The 18,164-nt window shown below is 49.5% G+C and overlaps 3 protein-coding genes and 2 long non-coding RNA genes across 12 annotated transcripts in view; 2 read left to right on the forward strand and 3 right to left on the reverse strand.

Moving 5' to 3' along the window:
• Positions 1 to 1,266, reverse strand: part of LOC109518915 (uncharacterized) — a 2,076-nt gene extending 810 nt beyond the window's left edge. The window contains exon 1 of the long non-coding RNA XR_002168842.1: positions 771 to 1,266. This is a non-coding gene — a long non-coding RNA (uncharacterized LOC109518915). The remainder of the gene's footprint in view (positions 1 to 770) is intronic.
• A 609-nt stretch (positions 1,267 to 1,875) lies between these two features.
• LOC109518921 (uncharacterized) lies at positions 1,876 to 2,496 on the reverse strand. Its single transcript, XR_002168843.1, has 3 exons — positions 2,394 to 2,496; positions 2,227 to 2,300; positions 1,876 to 2,130 (listed from the first exon to the last, which is right to left on the reverse strand). It is a non-coding gene; the product is annotated as an uncharacterized LOC109518921 (long non-coding RNA).
• LOC109518916 (dynein heavy chain 17, axonemal-like) lies at positions 2,057 to 12,014 on the forward strand. Of its 5 annotated transcripts, none has more exons than XM_019875091.1 (22): positions 2,057 to 2,418; positions 2,484 to 2,659; positions 2,906 to 3,092; positions 3,535 to 3,634; positions 3,705 to 3,790; positions 3,859 to 3,984; positions 4,561 to 4,707; positions 5,022 to 5,108; positions 5,568 to 5,732; positions 5,811 to 6,175; positions 6,359 to 6,542; positions 6,671 to 6,817; positions 6,891 to 6,996; positions 7,602 to 7,705; positions 7,780 to 7,899; positions 7,984 to 8,130; positions 9,010 to 9,189; positions 9,263 to 9,499; positions 9,766 to 9,935; positions 10,095 to 10,230; positions 11,472 to 11,513; positions 11,619 to 11,824. In XM_019875091.1, exons 1-21 carry the CDS (start codon positions 2,077 to 2,079, stop codon positions 11,505 to 11,507), a joined length of 3,348 nt encoding a protein of 1,115 aa, XP_019730650.1. In that variant the 5' UTR covers positions 2,057 to 2,076; the 3' UTR covers positions 11,508 to 11,513; positions 11,619 to 11,824. The 5 variants fall into 5 exon arrangements, with proteins under 5 accessions (XP_019730650.1, XP_019730649.1, XP_019730646.1 ...); XM_019875090.1 differs by having other exon boundaries at positions 11,472 to 11,509; XM_019875087.1 differs by lacking the exons at positions 11,472 to 11,513; positions 11,619 to 11,824 and adding an exon at positions 11,883 to 12,014.
• Positions 11,835 to 14,501, reverse strand: tmub1 (transmembrane and ubiquitin-like domain containing 1). 3 transcript variants are annotated; one of them, XM_019875098.1, is made up of 3 exons: positions 14,393 to 14,501; positions 13,110 to 13,478; positions 11,835 to 12,319 (listed from the first exon to the last, which is right to left on the reverse strand). In XM_019875098.1, exons 2-3 carry the CDS (start codon positions 13,448 to 13,450, stop codon positions 11,965 to 11,967), a joined length of 696 nt encoding a protein of 231 aa, XP_019730657.1. In that variant the 5' UTR covers positions 13,451 to 13,478; positions 14,393 to 14,501; the 3' UTR covers positions 11,835 to 11,964. The 3 variants fall into 3 exon arrangements, with proteins under 3 accessions (XP_019730657.1, XP_019730658.1, XP_019730656.1); XM_019875099.1 differs by lacking the exon at positions 14,393 to 14,501 and adding an exon at positions 14,110 to 14,314; XM_019875097.1 differs by lacking the exon at positions 14,393 to 14,501 and adding an exon at positions 13,578 to 14,085.
• On the forward strand, positions 14,382 to 18,148 carry adhfe1 (alcohol dehydrogenase iron containing 1). Of its 2 annotated transcripts, XM_019875094.1 has the most exons (15): positions 14,382 to 14,492; positions 14,926 to 15,012; positions 15,367 to 15,404; positions 15,622 to 15,662; positions 15,761 to 15,814; positions 15,959 to 16,113; positions 16,181 to 16,377; positions 16,607 to 16,684; positions 16,807 to 16,912; positions 16,985 to 17,137; positions 17,236 to 17,334; positions 17,395 to 17,473; positions 17,549 to 17,645; positions 17,727 to 17,884; positions 17,957 to 18,148. In XM_019875094.1, exons 1-15 carry the CDS (start codon positions 14,446 to 14,448, stop codon positions 18,038 to 18,040), a joined length of 1,473 nt encoding a protein of 490 aa, XP_019730653.1. In that variant the 5' UTR covers positions 14,382 to 14,445; the 3' UTR covers positions 18,041 to 18,148. The 2 variants fall into 2 exon arrangements, with proteins under 2 accessions (XP_019730653.1, XP_019730654.1); XM_019875095.1 differs by lacking the exon at positions 14,382 to 14,492 and having other exon boundaries at positions 14,926 to 14,995.
• Positions 18,149 to 18,164: the final 16 nt, after the last annotated feature.

The raw sequence follows: 18,164 nt of genomic DNA on the forward strand, positions 1-18,164 counted from the left end.
AGTTGGTCAAATTCCCATGGTTTTTTTTTTGGGGGGGGGGGGGGAGTCAAAGGGTGACAGTGGCAGATCAGAACACACTTCAGACATTGTCGTCATCATCCCCCCCACCTGTGAACAGACTGCTTGTAGGGGGGCCTTCAGACGGCCTTTTGGCTCATCACTTCCGCACATGAACTTCACGATTGATTTTTTTCCAAATCCATATCAAGTTTTTCTTAATATATATGCAATGGACCTTAACAGTCCATTTTACATCCTTTAAATTCATAATTTCCTACTCCATCACGGGTTACTGATGAGTGCACTGACTCATCAGTAAAACAATAAACAGTTTTGAAACACGCTTACATAGGACTGCTTTGCTCTTGTTTTCCTGTAAAAAAAGTTATACAGGCGCAATGCATCATGGGTTATGTAAAATGCTTGGACGAACTAGTTTCCCTTTGGTTTCAAGTTCACACGTGTGGACTGAAGTGAGGGAATCAAACTTCTTGTTAATGAAACAAACTGCAGCTTTCCTATGTCCAAACGAGAAGGCAGTAGGCTCTTCTCGTCTTCCTCCGAGGAATCTGAGCACATCTCGTTACACCTTGATACCTCCTAGCGAGTGCTTGCGGAACAACAGGCGGCCCACGGCGATGGCGGGAACGTAAAAATGCCACCAAATGTTATCAAAGTACAGTATATTCATAAAAAAAAGTTCATTATTTTACGTGTAAGTCCTCGTGAGTGTGGGGTGTGTGGCAAGACAACTTCACTGTGCCTCTTACCTTCAAACAAGCAAATCCAGCGCCATCGGTCCCCCGAAGCTTCTGGGCTTGAAGGCAAGTCGAATTCTCCTTCCTTCCTTCCCCTCGGACAGTCACATTTTGACTTCAAACGTCTTCACTTCTCAACGCCATTCAAGTCAACACTGGATGAGTTGCACAAAGAAGAAACTCGACGACTTACACGATTGCGTTTGCTGCACTGCAGCTAAGCTAACCCAGTTAGCTTCGGTCAACTGCTCTTCCATTCCAAGCCAAATTAACTCAATTTAAGACATCTGGACGAAATGGAGAGTTCATTTCGACCGAAAGAAAGTCCCAGACACACGCAAACATACTCTGTCGTTTTTTCTTCGTGCGTTCTCATGACCTCGTGCAACTACTACTTCTTTTATGGCGGTTGGCAAACAATGTGCATCACCGCCACCCACCGGTACAGAGTGCGAAGCAACTAACGCTACAAAGACACCTATACAACCTGCCCTCGTGAAGAACCCCCACCAACATCAAGTCCATGTGTTCCGCTCTAACCAACCGATTCGTCATGCCCAAAAATTGTGTCGTTTGCCTCTACTATCGTCTTCCACTAACTTGCCACTTCTCTTCTTCACATTCGTCACATTCTTTGACTGTATGGCACATTAAAAAAAACCACACAACTTTTTTTGTTCACCATTGTGCACCTCTAGGAACACAACTGAGAATTAAGGCGCCCCTAACCCAGGTGTAGCACCATCCCTTATTGATCTGCCGCACTCCCCATACTCATGCTCTCCTCCACAACTCCCTCATGTAGCCCACCACTTTTCACTCTATTCAAATTCACCACGTGTCCACCTCCGTCTTTTGAAGCTGCTTCAAATGGTCTCCCATAAGTACACCATAACTCACCTCAGTTACCCGTCCAACATTTATTTTCCTGACCAGATAAATCTCTTTGCTACAGACATTTTTTTAATTAAACATTTTTTTTCAAATTGCTTCTCACTCCATAACAACATCAATATCAACATGAGTAAACAGGGGCGCACTGGTGACAGCGATAAACATTTGTATCCACCGAAAAGAGCAAATTACAAATGCAAAAACGAAGACAAGGTAAACAAAACAATAAGGATATGACTTGTTCATTTTCCAGCAAATAAAAAGAAAACGAAAAACAAACAGATGATGACAGCACATGACATCGCGGCTGTGTGCCGATGATGTCGCTCTGTGTGACAAAGCAGCTGAAAAGAGGTGATGCTTGTTTTGTCATTTCCACAGGTGGGTAAGTCCTAGCCGAGGAAGTCGAGAAGCGAGCGGAAAAATGGAGGCCAGCGACAAGCGCGTGGAGTTGTTGAAGCCTCTCCTGGTGCAAAGCCTGCGCTTAGACGAGGAGAAGTGGCGTGAGCTAGTGAGCGTCAAGAAGCACCTGGTCTACTTGAACAGTTTCTTCAACACCAAGGATATGGTCAACCTGTACGTGTGGCTCAACGCTGACGGCGGCGCTTGCATGAGTCTAGACTTCCCCGTGGCGGGCCACAAGGTCATCTGTTTGGGCAAAACGCAAAAAGACATGGTGACCGCCGACAACATGGCTGCCACGATGCTGATAGAGGAGATCCATGCCGACGATGTGCTTACCTTCATCTCCACGCTCACTCAAGAGGTCAGCAAGCCGCCGCTTATCCTAATGCCTTCGCCTTGACGCCACCGCCGTCCTTGTCCCTGCAGGTGATCTGCCCGTTGCTTAGCAACCCAGCCAACGCAGATGGCTGGGCTCCGGGTGCGGCCGAGGAGATTCTCAACTTGATGGAGAAACTCAAGAACCAATCTCTCTCCATGAAGGCTCGCAAGGAAGGCTGGACGTTTCTGCCACTTCCCAAACGTCTCCATGACGACCAGGAAAGGTCAAGAAAGTGACAGCATCCTGCCTTCATTTACCAAAAGTTGCCACGTCACAAAATTTCCCTGTCTACTTGGATTGGCCACATTAATGTCGACCGTGGTAGAATCAGAATCATCTTCATGGGCCAAATTTGTAGTTCGACACACTGGCAATACACCACCAACAAGTAACGCAAACAAAAGCAACATTTAGAACTGAAATGCTGGTCACACAGTTCACACAGTCACGTGGTCTCTTCTCAAGACAGGAAGCCGTGCGACGTGAAGCTGCTGCATGGCTGCGAGTCAGTCATCATCGAGTGGGCGGGACTAGTATCGGAGTTCCTGCAGCAGAACCCGGCCCAGCCGCTCTTGGAAGGACTCAAACCATCCCCCTCAGAGGAGTTTAACTTCTGGAGCAACAGACTCAGGAACCTGCAACTCATCCTGCAACAGGTCACCATACGCCGACCCACAGGCTAAATGTCACACGAACATGCTAACATGTCCATGACGTGCTGGCACTGCGCACGCTCCCATCAGCCTAACATGACAACCTTATATCATAACATCACACTGACGTTCCAACATCAGGCTGACATTACGCTAACATCACACGTTTATGCTAACACCAGGCTAACATGCTAAGCTAAACTAACCACCAACAATACATCGCCATTCTAACCTCGCACTAAGGCTGTGTTCACAATGCGAGTCAACTGTTTATTTTTTACTATTGTCTTGTATGCATAACGCAATCATTAAAAATGTCCTTCATTCATTCACACATTGGATTAGTCACAAGTACATTGTCACCCAGGTCAGGTTAGTCGCTCCTATACCTTAACATGAAGTGCGTCAGCGAGCGCTCACCCGCGGTATACTTGTGACGCTGCAGATGTCGAGCGACAGCGCCCAGCAGGTGGCGTCGTTTCTTCAGTCTGCCCAAGGGGCCTATTGTGACACGTTGAAAAACATTCACGACGATGCCCAAAAAGGTAAAAAAACAAAACAAAAGTGAGGTGAGCTGCTGACGTCTGCTTGCTCAGCTAACTTCTGAACTCTCAGGACTGACTGAGGCCGAGGACGCAAACGACAACCTTTTGCCTCTACAGCATGAAGTGGAGCAACTGGAGCAATTGGATTACCCACAGGTAAGAGACCACGTGACGCCCTATAATAACGATGATGATGATGATGATGGAGTGGCTGTGACGGACAGCTGAGAGACAACATGGCCGCCGTGATGGAGAAGGTGCATCAGGTGTGGATCAGGTCACGCTTTCACTGCAATCCCTGCTGGATCGTCGTCCTCCTGCAGGAGATTTGCAACCTCTTCATCGAGCGGGTAGGCCGCCTAACCCCGTCGTGATTTGGATCGCCCACGAGACAAGCACTGATAACCCATGATGCACTGTCCTGACAGAAAAAAAAAAAGATTGCAAGTTTCCAATCCAGTTGGTTAATGAGGCGCACTTCAAAACAACAGATCTTGCCGGCAAAAGGCAAAGTCAGGAAAATCTTTTGTCACGGGAAAGAAACACATTCACATCGAATATAAAAGCTTACCTTGATCTGTCAAATTGCAATCATTTGACAACAATGGTGAATTTTCCATTTGAGCAACGATACCAAAGGGTGCAACCGGTGATGAGGAATGACTGGTCGGCCTATAAAAAGAGACATGCCGGTGGGCAAGGGCATGCTTGCCAATGTCACGTGACCGAGGTGAGCCGTGATGTTCGCAAGCTAAGCCCGTTTTTGGTAACAGGCAAAATAGCCTGAGATGGGTCAAAACGCCTGGATTTTGCTGCTTCACTCATATTCCATAAAGGCAGTATGAATCATGTTTGGTTTGATGGCTTGGCTTCCCCTTTAAGGCAGCCATGGCTTTAACAAATGTTCTTGTGTTGTCGTGTTGCAGAGCAGGAAGTTCCTGCAGGGACAAGAAGTGATGCGCGGCCTGGTTTTGGATCCCGCGCAGGTTCTCGATGATGTCCGTGTGGTGACCTTGACCTTGCAGACTCTCAAGGACAAATACATACATCACAGGATGCTCCTGGAGAAGGAGGTGAGCCCGCCGCACTCCTAAATAGCACTTCACCTTTCACACTCAGCCGGCTACCTTCAATTGGCTCACGCCCTTCTAGGGGCAAACTGTCAAATAGGAAATGAAAACACCGTCAAGAAGCATGGAGCAGACGCTCACAGTAAAAATAACTTTGTCTGGACACTCCCCTGGTTTGCATCTGTTTGTTGTGTTTTGCAACACGAAGCACCTATCCATTGAGGGAATAAAAGCACGACCGCAAAGTGGCCCCTGACCAAAAGTACGTTGTTGCTACCGGTTAACATGGCAACATGACCTCTGATGTTTGTGTGCAGGACGGAGGGTTACACAAGTGGGAGTTTCCATCTCATCTGGTCTTCTCTCGCTTGGACGACTTCCTGATTCGCTTGCAAAGCATCCAGGCAAGCGCACAAACCCACATGCACAGTATGGCCATCTTGAGAATTCCTTCCTATCCGCTATTTCGGGACCGATATTACGAGTCGGCCATTTTGTAGCGAGTGGAAGTGAGCCTCATAACGGTGTCACTGCTTCCCGTTGATCTCGACAACACTCACTGGCCTATCTTGGCTCTCTGCTTACCATCCATACCACAAGCCACACTTTATGTTCCGGCAGTTTTAGGAACCTCTTCATTGCCAAAATCTGTTCATTGATATGAGACAAGCGAATAGGATTTGTAACGCGAAGTGGATCCATTCATGAAGAGAAATGGCTATGCACAAAACACAAGGTGATGTGCGAACACCTCGTGTGTTTCCGGGGATATTTCAGGAACCATCTCGGTTCCAGGTCCACTTGATGAAAAGCCCAAAGAATTGTGAGCACACCTAAGAGATGGCGTGCGTCTCCCCAAACAGGAAGTGTACCGCGTGCGTCTTCAGTTCCAGCTGGAGCAGGTAGTGGTAGCCGGTGGGCGTGGCAGGCTGTGGACGAGTGCTGTGAAGGGCGTGTGCAACGACTTCCTCCACCAGCTGCAAATACTTGCCGACTGCAAGAGCGACGCCAGCGAGCCCGCTGATGGGGTGAGCGCGAGGTGTCTTCCTGACAGGCGGCCCGCTGGTGCACTCACTTCTCTTTCTCTTCCTCTTTTCCGCCCTCAGAGCTTTGGGCAGCAGGCCACTTCCTTCCAGGAGCACGTGTCCCACCTGGAGGCTCGCTTGGTGACCATCTTGCGAGGGACGCTTGACGAATGCTGTTTGCCGTCCGCCGCCGTCAAGGTGGTCACCATGTTCGGGCCGGTGCTGCAACGTCATGCCATCCGGGATCAGCTGCGTCCTCAGCTGTCCAGTCTGGTGGCCCTGGTCCTGCGAGAACTGGACCGGGTGCAGGAAATGGTCAAGAGTAAAGCCAAAAATCACGTCTCATCGAAGTTCACCTCGTCACCTGCCGTCACCCTCAGGTGGACCAAGCAACTCATGCTTAGGGCTCACAATGTCCTCCATAACTTCCAGAGTGTCCAAAATCTGTAAGTGTCCATCCGCACACACACAGATACACACACAGACATACACAGTCTACTTCATTTCATCAAATTGCGACAATTGTATGCGGCCCCCATCCCCTGCGGGTAATAGGAGTCCACTGTAGTCAGATACCTGAAAGATGAAGACTCAAAACACATTTAACGTGTGCGTGCATGCGTGTGAAGGTGTGTGGAGTCATCCGAGGTGGTGCGTCAGAAGTTCCAGAAGATCGCCGACCTGCTGTTGGAAATCAGAACTTCCGTGCGTCAGGAGTTTAGCCGCCAGCTGGACCGAGATGCTGCCGCCGTCCTCCAGCTTCCGCTTATCCAGGAGCAGCAAAGCATGCTGGAAATTCCCTGCGGACAGAAGGTCACCCACACATCTGCATTCGTCATTGTCATGTGTGATGCGCTCCGACTTTTTTAATGAATATTTTCGGCCACTCGGGAGCCCTCATGTCTCAGCCTGTGTAAGACTCTGTCCGTGTGCGTGTCCAGCTGGAGGCGCTGCTGAGCGACATCAAACAAGCTAGTTGGGAGAAGGATCTGGAGCTCCGCCCCCAGACAGCCGAAATTTTGCGGTGTGGACGTGACATCACCAAAAGTTACTTGAGCCTCACCAACATCGTGTCCTCCTACAACGAGGTAAGCACGCACACGCCTGCAGACAACGCGTACACGCCAATGCTTTTTGTGACGTGGACTGGTGGCCTTCCAGGTGGTGGGACGGGCTCTGCTGGTGGAGCTTCCTCTGATCAAGGATGGGTTGGAGGAGCAGAGACTGAGTCTGTTGGAGCTGCAAAAGATCACATGGACCAGTGAAGGTGACAAGGAAGTCACGTGACGCCTCACGGGATGCTCACCCTCATTCATCATTACCGACTCCCCTGTGACTATGATAGCTTTTTTTTTTTTTTTTTTTTTTATGGGTGACTAAAAACTCCATGAATCGTCTTCATACAATGGTGCCTGGAAAGTGTTTTCCAGGAAGAAAAATAACACTTGAAATGCACTTGATAAAACCATAGGCATCATGAAACACAATGACAAGATATTGGCCCCATTTTTTTTTCAATCGACATATTACCGCTGCTTCTGCTGTGCACATCTTACCCACCGGGGAAGTAGAAGTCGCATGCCGAAAAGTATTGGCCAAATGTGGTTTCATCATAAAGCAGGGAAAGTTAAAAATAATAATAATATTGGCCAGCAGATAGTAGCATCACAACTATGTGTCAAGATCCTAAAACATGGCGAACCCTTGGAACTGTGACCGCTACAACCAGCTTGTGATTGATCATGTTTAAGTCTACGAGTCCCAAAAGAAACGAATCATAACAAAATGAGTTTCAGTGGTTGTTTTATGGAGCTATCTGGGTCCACCGAATAAAAAAAAAAAAAACAAAAACATCCTGAAACCTGTGTTCAGGTGTCCACAAGCTGATGGAGACGAAGAGGCAGAGCTTGGTGGTCTTCTACACCTCTGTGAATGAAGCGCGGGCCAACATGGCGGCCATGCGTGCCATCACGCAGGTTGGTCGATATCAGCGCTCATAAGCACCCATATCTATTTTTCCAGCATGGTGTAATGCTAATGACGCCTCCAGGATTGGGAAGATCTTCCCCTGGTGAATCGCTCGGGTGATTTTCTGGAGAGGGGCGGAGCTACGGAAGAGAGCTACACGCGTGTACGGGAAGATGGCGAACAGGTCATACGCCTGGTCACGGTAAGGTCAGCTTGTGGGCTTAACATTTCGTTAGCGCTGTTGCTGTTGTACTGGAAATCAACATATGTTGACTGTTGTCCTCAGGAGAACTCGGTCCTGTATGGCGTGAAGGACGAGTCATCGCCCGAGTGGTCGGCCTACCTTGATCACATTGACCAGCTGGTGCAGGACGGCGTCCTTCAAATGCTGCTGCACTCGCTCAACTTCCTGTCGGAGAACATGTCACCTACGGTGAATGCACGAGCACACGCACACGCCTTTCACCTTCGTAATGGTGAATTTCGAGTCCTATGGCTCCAGTTGACGATACGAGGGATTTGGGCACTTGCTGTAAGGAGCGGGTCCACAAACTTCACACATTTAAAAAAAAAAAAAGCAACTGGATGCCCAACCAAAAAGTCGTTGCGCCAAACAGGTCATGGAAAAAAAATATCTTCCATGTAATCTGTCCATAATTTGTTTAATCGGTTCATGAGCTGCTATACTATGCTTAGCATGAAACTGACAATGTAGTTGAAATTGAAGCAGCCTCACAAGTGTACTAGTGCAAACTTGTAGGCCGCCTTTGGCATCAATCAGAAGAAGTTGCTCTCATTTTTCCCAAAGGTGAGCATCACGATCACGGCAGCATCACATGTTGCTCATTTGTTTTAGTTTCATCTTTCAAAAATAATCTGAGGAAAAAAAGGATTTGGAAATAAACTGGCGGCCCGGTGGTCCAGTGGTTAGCGCGTCGACCTCACAGTGCAGAGGTGTCGGGTTCAATTCCAGCTCCGTCTTCCCTGTGTGGAGTTTGCATGTTCTGCCTGGGCCTGCGTGGGTTTTTCCGGGTACTCCGGTTTCTTCCCACATTCCAAAAACATGCATGGCAAGCTGATTGAACACTCCAAATTGTCCCTAGGTGTGAGTGTGAGCGCGGATGGTTGTTCATCTGTGTGTGCCCTGTAATTGGCTGGCAACCGGTTCAGGGTGTCCTCCGCCTACTGCCCGAAGACAACTGGGATAGGCTCCAGCACCCCCCGCGACCTTCCAGGAAATTGGGCCAAAGACTGTGGTGTGCTGACTGTGTGTATGTGTGTGTGTGTGTGTGTGTGTGTGTGCGCGTGCCAGGAGTATATGGGTGGGGGTGCACTGCTGCAGGTGTCGCTGCAGCTGCAGCCAACAGGAAGCGTCTTCGAGCCGTCCCTGACTACCGACCTGACCGAGGTCTTCAAATCATTCGTCGCCGACATCTATGCGGCTGCCAGTCTGCCGCCCAGGATCTCCACCGGCCAAAATGGCAACTACCAGGTGAGCCGCCACTGTCGAGCATTAGTGTGTTGCGTTGGGCCGCATGGACGTTCTGTACTTCGCACGGCCACAGGAGGCGCTGCGGGACAACGACGAGCTGGCCGCGCTGGAAAAGGAAGTGATGCAGCACCTGCTTGACGTCAACGAAGAGGCGGAGCGCCTGAGGGCCGACCTGGACCGATTCTCGCCACTGTGGCAGAGTCACAAACGCGGCATCATGCAAGAATTCCTCACGTATGGCAGAAGGCTCGAGGAGGGCGAAGAGGACGTGGAGGAGTCCCCGCCCATGCTTGCCGACTTTCAACGAGAGGTGAATGCGCGCTCTCGCCTTTCCGTTGTGAGACTTCCTGTTTGAGATGCACTGATTGTCCTGTATCAGACATGCCTGACTTCTTATGTGAAACTTACCATCCTTCCTGTTTGAGATGCGCTAAACTTCCTGTTTCATTCTTTTTTAAGACGCACCTCTCTTTCTGCTTGAGATACGCTACGATTCCTGTTTGAGATATAGCAAACTTGCTGTTTCAGGCATTCCACACTTCCTCACCGACCCCTTTTTTTTTGGCTTGCCTTCAGATCAACGCCCTTCAAAAGCAGCTGTTGGAGGTGAGCGAGCTGGAGGACTACTACCTGGTCCACGGCTGGCTGCAGGTTGACCTTCAGCCTTTCAAAGACGGCCTGCGCCTCTTCATCCACAACTGGATCAGCTTGTACACGCAGCATCTCCTCAAGCTGGTCCGGCACAAGTAAACCACACGCTTCTTAGCTAACTTTTATTTCCAAAATCCTTCAAAATGTGGTACACACTCAAGTTTAAATATTTTCTGGATGAGCATATTGTCAAGTCCTGTTTTCCTGCATAGCACGTAGTTAAGGTGTTTGTGTGTGTGTGCGCGCGCGCTCAGCATGTCTCGGCGCAACCTTGACGACGAAGAGGAAGAAGTGGAGAAGTCTTCTGGCCGCAACTTCCCCATGACGGAAACCATCATGCTCCTGGAGACGGTCAATGTGGAAGTACCCGAAATCACCACGCTGCTGCAGGTGGGATGACGACATCATTGCGCTCTTGGGAATCCTTCGCTCTTCAGTCCCAGGACGGGGATATGCAAAGTCTACACAGCCCACGTCAAATACCAGGTTTTTGTGACGTTAAAAAAACAACCAAAAAAAAACAAACAAACAAAAAGAAACCAAAAGAATCCATTGGTAAACTTGGCCCACTATTCATTTGACCTCTAACCTGTGCAACTAGCCTGAAAAAAAGGGACAAACCTTTTTAAGCAGTGTTGCAGCACCTTTGGGTTATTTCACAACGCTCAGTCTTTTTGCGTGCCATGTCTTGATGTGGCAATATTCTTTGCAAAAAAAGGGTTGAAATCAGTCTGATGGCGAGGGCATCTCCTATGCATGTGAAGATTGAACGGTTCCTAATTCCTTCAAACTTCCATCTCTTCCTCCTGCTTGCCACCACCACATCTCACTGTCACTGTTCTTGCGGTGACCAGCGCTCTTGATCTTTGGAAATGGGGCCAAAAAGTTCAACTTGGCGTTCTTCAGACCGTCAAAAGTCTGTCTCACCCCCTGCCCCTTCCGTCTTGCAAACAGGGTGTGTACACTTGTGCAAGCACATTATTTCAGTGCTTTATTTCCACTTCCCCTCAGATTTTCTTTTTCAGTGGAGTTGTACAGGTTCTAGGTACCATTAAATGTGGACCGACTTTCAGTTTGATTTAAATTGACAACTTTGGAGGAAAAAACAACGCATTTGAACAGACAAGGGGTGTGTAGACTTTTTTCTCGCTGACCAAAAAAATTCTACTCGAAATCCCTCTGTAGTGATGGGAGACCAGTGACTGATTCCAAATGTAATGACTGCATTCAGACTGGTTCATCATTCCCTACTCCAGTGGACCAAAATCAGGGCTGTCCAGCCTTTTTTGACCGAAGATCTACTTTTTAAGCAGGCAACCTTTTGCGATTGACTCGTCCCTGCATGTGCACGCGAACACACACGCAAGCAACAACCATCCAAACATGAACGAAACAGAAAGATAAGCTAGACACGAATGGATATCAGACAAGCCTGAGTTTATGAACAGCAAAATTTATGAGAATAAACAAACAAAAAAATCGAGAACGGCTCTGATCGCTAGCTACATTTGCAGACTGCTGACGGCTAACAACTTCCTGTGATGCAGGTCATGTGACACCGGAAGTTAAAGGTGACCATGACCATCTAATATTAACACACAAAATCTTTTTTCTCATTTACATTTTCCCAGACACAAGCACCGCCCCCTCCGAGCGAATACTTGTAGCTGTAGGTACAGAACAGTCCCAATTTTTTTTTTTAAATAGTCGTGTGTATTTGCTCTGGAATGATTGTTAACAAAGCACTTGATGTCCATCCATGTTGTGATGTGTTTCAGAGCTGATGGCGATGCCGTGAGATGAATTAAAGAGCAGATCACATGATCGCCACTGCTGTTTTTAAAGTCACATGACTAGTGGCATTGCTCTGGACTGCCACCCACATATTATCTACAATGCACTTCACTGTCATCGACGGCGACGTCATCAGCTTTGGACGCGGCAACGGCAGATCAAAAAAAAAAAAAAAAAAAACGAAAGAAAACATGACGGCATAGAGTTTAAATAAATGATTTAATAGAATTTCTTTCATCAACATCCAGACCGGTGGCCATCTCGTGGCGGAACCCAAAGCGAAATAGGCACAAAGAAGATGAGGACGCGGTCCCGAAGGAGTACAAGTGTCTAGTGGCGGTAAACGCCAAAGGCCAGCAGGCTGAGGAAGACGGTGATGCCCAGGAGCGAAGCGGACGCCGGCGCCGTGAACAGGTGACGGTACTGGATCTGGCAATACCACAGCACGGCCAGCATGAGCACCAGCAGCGGCACCATCAGGCCGCCGGCGTTCAGCGCCACCCGGACCCGCTCGGCACCTGTCCCCACTGGTCCTCCGGGGGGCGGTGTGGCATGCTGTGAGACGTGGCAGTGCAAAACGCAGTTGTGAGCCAGGTGAAGCGTCTCCAGCGTGGCCCCGTCATCCTGCAGCAGCTGACCCTGGTAGATGAGCCGCACGCGACACTCTTGGCCCGCAAAGTACGTCCTGCAAAGGGCAAAAGACAAAAAAGGGGTGCATCGTGACGGGGCGTGGCCCAAAGACGCTGCCGAGACCAGATGAACAAAGGCCCAACCATGACTTGGTCGGGTTTGCCCCTTTCCGTATTTGGTCGGCCATCTACGAGTGCCTTTGATTTCCAAATTTTGTGTTGCGAGCTTTGGAAACGCTGCCAATTGCATCCGCAGCCCCCCTCCCCCGCCAACCGGACGAATGGTCAAATAGAAAATGAAAACACTCGCAATGAGAATGGAGATGGCGCTCACTCGCCCAAAAAGGTGCGGGGGGACTTTTCGGCTTGAGAAAAACTGTTTATTTCTCTACATTGCACTTTATGATGTTTTTGTATACATTGCACTTTGTTTTTGTATTTCCATTTCACACAAAGCTATTTTTCTTGATTAAAAACCTTGGTGGTGGCCAGATGGGATTCATGTCATTTCAATCCCCAATTGGATAAATTAATTTGATAGATGCAGCTAAATACATAGAGGTATTGAAATTGTGCGATCGGATGTGAGTTCCAATAGCAGGTATAGGTATTGCCCCAATAACAGCCTCAACCAATCCAATATTTGCTGAATAATTTGAGACAAAAATCTTGCTCTGATTGGGAGATTTGCTGCAAAATCAATGTCAAACCAGAAATATGCTGGGGTGCTGCCATGTCACCATCTTGTGGCATCAATGAGCACTGACTCAGTCTTTTCAATATTGCGCTCAAGTTCGGTCCTTCTCCTCACTTGATCCATAATATCTAAGCTTGCGGGCAAGTTACCTCTTGATGTAGCCAACAGTGTCCTGAGGTTTGACGTGTGCCGTCCTCTCTGTGTCGTTGAGGAACTTGAGTCTGAGCACCATGTTCCTCTGTGAGTCTCCGTCACCCCCGGCCGCTGGCCCCTCCCCCGCCCCTCCATCCTTGTGGTCATCGAGGGGTTGGGCGGAGGCGGCGGGTGGGTCCGGAAGAGAGGCGGTCTGAGGTGAGGTGGCGTCAAGCGGTCGCGGCTGCGGCGGGTCCGAGGTCCGGGTGGAGGCCCAGGCCAGCAACAGCACAGCCACCGTCGTCAGCGCGGCCAGCAGGATCGTCACCTCATCACCCACGCCCTCAATCAACGCCATTGCCGCCCACCAGGTAATCGCACGGCACCTGAACGGGGGCGGGGCATGGAACATAGCATTACAGCGGCAATTTGCCACAAACCTCCCATTAGATTTTCCCCAAACATTTTACTCAAACACTTAGAGCCACAGCTCGAATTCCCCCTCGTTCTTGAAGGCCCGTCCTATTTTCCGGCCGTCAAACAGCATTTAGTGCACCCGCGTGCACTAAACGAACTTCGCTTAAAACTGCGGTAACTGCCGTGTTGAACTGGCTTCATACTGCCCTTGTCACCAACAATCTTCCATCTGCGCTAGTGGCTAACTTGAGTGTTTAGCCCAATTGTGGGCGTTTGAACATCACCCTCTTTTTGACCCGCGGACGTGTCGAATTTTGGCCTACCAGACCAATCTGCGGACAAACACTTTAAACTGAAAAGTGTCCGCAGTTTTAATTTTTTTTCAATCTCCTTGTTCAAAAATGAGCGTCAATGATTCATGGCTTTTTGCTGTTCACGGTCGGGCCGGTCCTTGTTCCCCACAAATCACTTTATGGGGTCACTGTTACCGCGGTAACAAATTCACCCCAAAACACGCCCACCACCACCACCACCACCAAATGGATTGGCAGCAAGAAGTCCACTCAGGTTCCTCAGCCCTAAAAGATCAGTGAAGCAGACCTCAGACTTTAGTCCACTTCGGAAAGCATTTGGCTCGTCTTCCTAAAGCTTGCAGATCTTCTTTATAGTCTTTCTTGTCAGCCACCTTGCTCAGTTGCCCATTGACGTCACGATCATGCAAGGATGCTAAGAGGCTCAAAAAGAGCGATAAGCTACATGCTAACCACTAGCCGCGTCGTCCAGCGGGCCGGCCGGAAGTCAAGCAAAGTGCACCGGAAGACGGGAAACAGCTGCTCTCCGCGGCTCTTGTTCACGCGTGCGCAAGAACTACGGACGAACTTACTCTTCAGCTTCTAGCCGTCATGCCAGCTGTTAGCTTTTAAGCCAATCGTGCTAATGACTTCTCAAGCACTCACAACGCTTCTGGTTTGTCTTCTTCTATGGTATTGCCTGCCGCCGCCCACTGCTGGACGCTTTGTGAAACGTGTGTGTGTGTGTGTGTGTGTGTGTGTGTGTGTGTGTGTGTGTGTGTGTGTGTGCGTGCGTGTGCGTGCGTGTGCGCGTGTGTGTCTGAATGCTATATGCTTCTGTAAAAATCACCATAACTACATCTATTACACAGTGTTCATATTGCTATTTCGGACTGACTCGTCGCGTTAATTTTAATCGTAAAACAATATGTGGCATTTACAAATGTTATTTTAATTTACTGATAATGTAATAACCAATTATTATTAGTGGATTATTTTGGTAGGAATGATTGCCAACAATGTGTTTACGATTTTAAAGTACAGTACGGTACAAGATGGATTTTTCGACGTTTATTTTGAAAAGTGGATGGTGGTAACGTCAGCGGATCTTTGTGTGCATTTTCAGCGTCCAAAGCAAAGATGGCGGTGGCACGGGATCGAGTGGTTCGTCTGCTGATGCAGCTCGAGCGCGCCGCGTAAGTACAAAACAAACTTAAACAAACTAACGCGAGCGTGCGTGCGACGCAACCGACGCATGACGCGTACAGTGGCCTTTTTCTGTTCACTTTTGACGTCTTGTGACCTTGACGTCACCTCATGTAGTCAACATGAATATTAAATTTCGATTATGTTCAACATGTTTGTGTGTGCGTTTGTACCTCCACTGTCTTCATGGAAACGTGCTGCTAAAATGGATTACTGTTTTTAGCATGTAGCATTTACCATTGTGTGGAATTTCTCTTGTAGTTGAGAGGAGAGTGAATATTTACTGACGTCTCCATGGCAACATGCCCTTAATCACGTTGTGCGCGCGTGTGTGTGCGTTCGTGTGTGTGTGGGTGTACAGGTGCAGGTGTCCTGCTCACTCCAGCACTTTCCATCAAGGTAAGCATAAGAGTATTGATCAAAGTCTTGATTAAGGATGGTTATTGATTGAATATTTTTTTCACATATTGATCATAAATCAATTAATGTTCTTAATTGATCATCCAAAAAAGGCCATGGTGGGTGTACCACAAAAACCATTATTCCGCCCATCTTTCAAAGTTAGAATGAAGGATTGCGATTGCTCTTTGGCGCTATCTGTGACATCTGTGTGCAGCGGTGCCGTGCACCAAGCGTGAGACGGACTACGCCTTCGAGGTAAAATGAGCCGCCTTGAAAAGCACGGACGCTTCAGGTTCACCACGGAAAGAAGTCACTCACCATCTTGTTGTCATGGCGACGTGTTCTCCTTGAAGATGGCCAGCTCCAACATTCGATATGGGGAAGGAGTCAGCAGGGAGATTGGCATGGTAACTGCCACTGCATGGTGATCACACAACACATACAAATGCTCCTTCCCTACTTTCTAGTCACTACGCAGGGGTTTTTCGTCAACTTTGGACGAACTACCTCGGTCCGCTGCAGACAAACTTGTGTTTGCATTTGCATTGCAGGACCTGCGAAACTTGGGCGCTCGGAATGTGTGCGTGATGACTGACAGCAACTTGTCCGGCCTGCCGCCCGTCAAGGCGGTTCTTGAGTCGCTGGCCAAGAGCGGCGTGCCCTACAAAATGTACGAGGGCGTTCGCGTGGAGCCCACAGACACCAGGTGAGGCAAGCTCTGCTTCCCGGCATGGCACTGTCTGATTACTTACCTCGTTGCTGTTGTTTCGTAGCTTCAAAGAGGCGATCGCTTTCGCCAAGAAGGGTGCCTTCGATGCCTTTGTGGCAGTGGGTGGGGGCTCGGTGATTGACACGTGCAAGGCGGCCAATCTGTACTCGTGTCACCCCGACGCCAACTTCCTGGACTTTGTCAACACTCCCATCGGCAAAGGGAATCCTGTCACCGGCGCCTTGAAGCCACTCATTGCAGGTAATTGGCAATGGGAAATTGTAGCCATGGTGATGCTGCAACGTTGCCCTGAGGATGCTGAACTGTTGCCATGGTGATATTGCACAGTCGAGATGGAGATGCCACACTATTGTCATGGCGATGCTCAACTGTTACCATGGTGACACCACAGCGTCGGAATGGCGATGCTGCACCGTTTCCACTGTGACATCGTGGCTGCTGTAAACTTTGCACCCATTCTCCCCGCCAGTCCCGACGACCGCCGGCACCGGCAGTGAGACTACAGGCGTGGCCATCTTTGACTATGAGCCTCTAAAGGCCAAAACAGGTAAGGAGCACTCTTTGTCCCGCCCACTTCTGAATGGCAGTTCTCCTGTTGGTTGACAGTAAGTGAGCAAGTCCCTGAATATTTGAGCGCCTCGATCAGTGACTGAGTTTTTGTGCCTTAAGGCATTGCCAGCCGAGCCCTGCGCCCCTCCCTGGGTGTGGTGGACCCCCTGCATACGCTGAGCATGCCCACCAGGGTCGCCGCCAACAGCGGCTTCGATGTTCTCTGGTGAGCGGTCGCCCTCCGACGGCTTCCGCAGCCACGGAGCAAGCGCTCTCACCCCGCTGTCTTTTGTCGCAGCCACGCTCTGGAGTCATACACCGCCCTGCCGTACCACTGCCGCGCTCCCTGCCCCCCTGACCCTCTCAATAGGCCCGCCTATCAAGGCAGCAACCCCATTAGTGATGTGTGGGCGCGCCACGCCCTCCGACAGGTTGCCACGTATATGAAAAGGTAAAACAAGATTACGGGTATGTCGCGCGATAAACTCAAAATAGCTGCGACTTTCTGCAACACCCTCTTCAACTGTGTGCATGCGTGCACGGCGGCAGGGCGGTTGAAAACCCGGAGGACGTGGAAGCTCGCTCCAACATGCACCTGGCCAGCGTGTTCGCCGGCATCGGTTTCGGAAACGCCGGCGTTCATCTTTGGTGAGCAGTTTGTTAAGAGTGCCTCGTCGTACAGTCACTCAATGTCCAGTTCCGTTCCAGCCACGGTATGTCATATCCTATCGCTGGCAACGTCAAGACGCACAAAGCTGACGGCTACAATGTAGAGCACCCCCTTGTGGTGAGTGTCGCCATATATAGATACATGCACCAATTGCACTGGATGTCCTACTGTGTGTTTGTGTGTGTTCATCAGCCTCACGGCCTGTCGGTGGTTCTGACGGCGCCAGCTGTGTTCAGCTTCACAGCTCCCATGTGTCCGGAGCGCCACCTGGAGGCAGCTCAAATCCTCGGTACGTGTGAATCGAGTACTCTCAATGTGGTGTCAGCCGCAATCTGTATACGATCAGCACGTGTATGCGTGTCGCCTCAAGGTGCCGACATCAGTCGTGCCAAGCGAGCAGACGCGGGCGCCGTGCTAGCCGACACGTTGCGTCACTTCCTGTTTGACCTGAAGGTGGAGGACGGCCTCGCCGCCGTCGGGTACTGCAAGGATGACGTACCCGCGCTCGTCCAAGGAACCATCCCGCAGGTGGCAAACTCATCTCGCTTCCTCGTCTCCTATCCTGTCTGCTGTTGATAAAACATTTGAATGTCTTTTCAGGAGCGCGTGACCAAACTTTGTCCCCGCGAGCACAGCGAGGACGACTTGACGAGTCTGTTCGAAGCCTCCATGAAGCTTTACTGATGTGACTTCCTGTCACATCAACAAAGTGCCTTCAATGCTTGGCCAGAGCTGCAATCACAGCCGAGTTTATACACACGAATGACTTAAATTAGCACAACCTTTTTTTTTTTTTTTTTTTTTTTTT

Source organism: Hippocampus comes, unplaced genomic scaffold, assembly GCF_001891065.2.
Source record: "Hippocampus comes isolate QL1 unplaced genomic scaffold, H_comes_QL1_v1.1 scaffold20, whole genome shotgun sequence".
NCBI classification, from domain to species: Eukaryota; Metazoa; Chordata; class Actinopteri; order Syngnathiformes; family Syngnathidae; genus Hippocampus; species Hippocampus comes.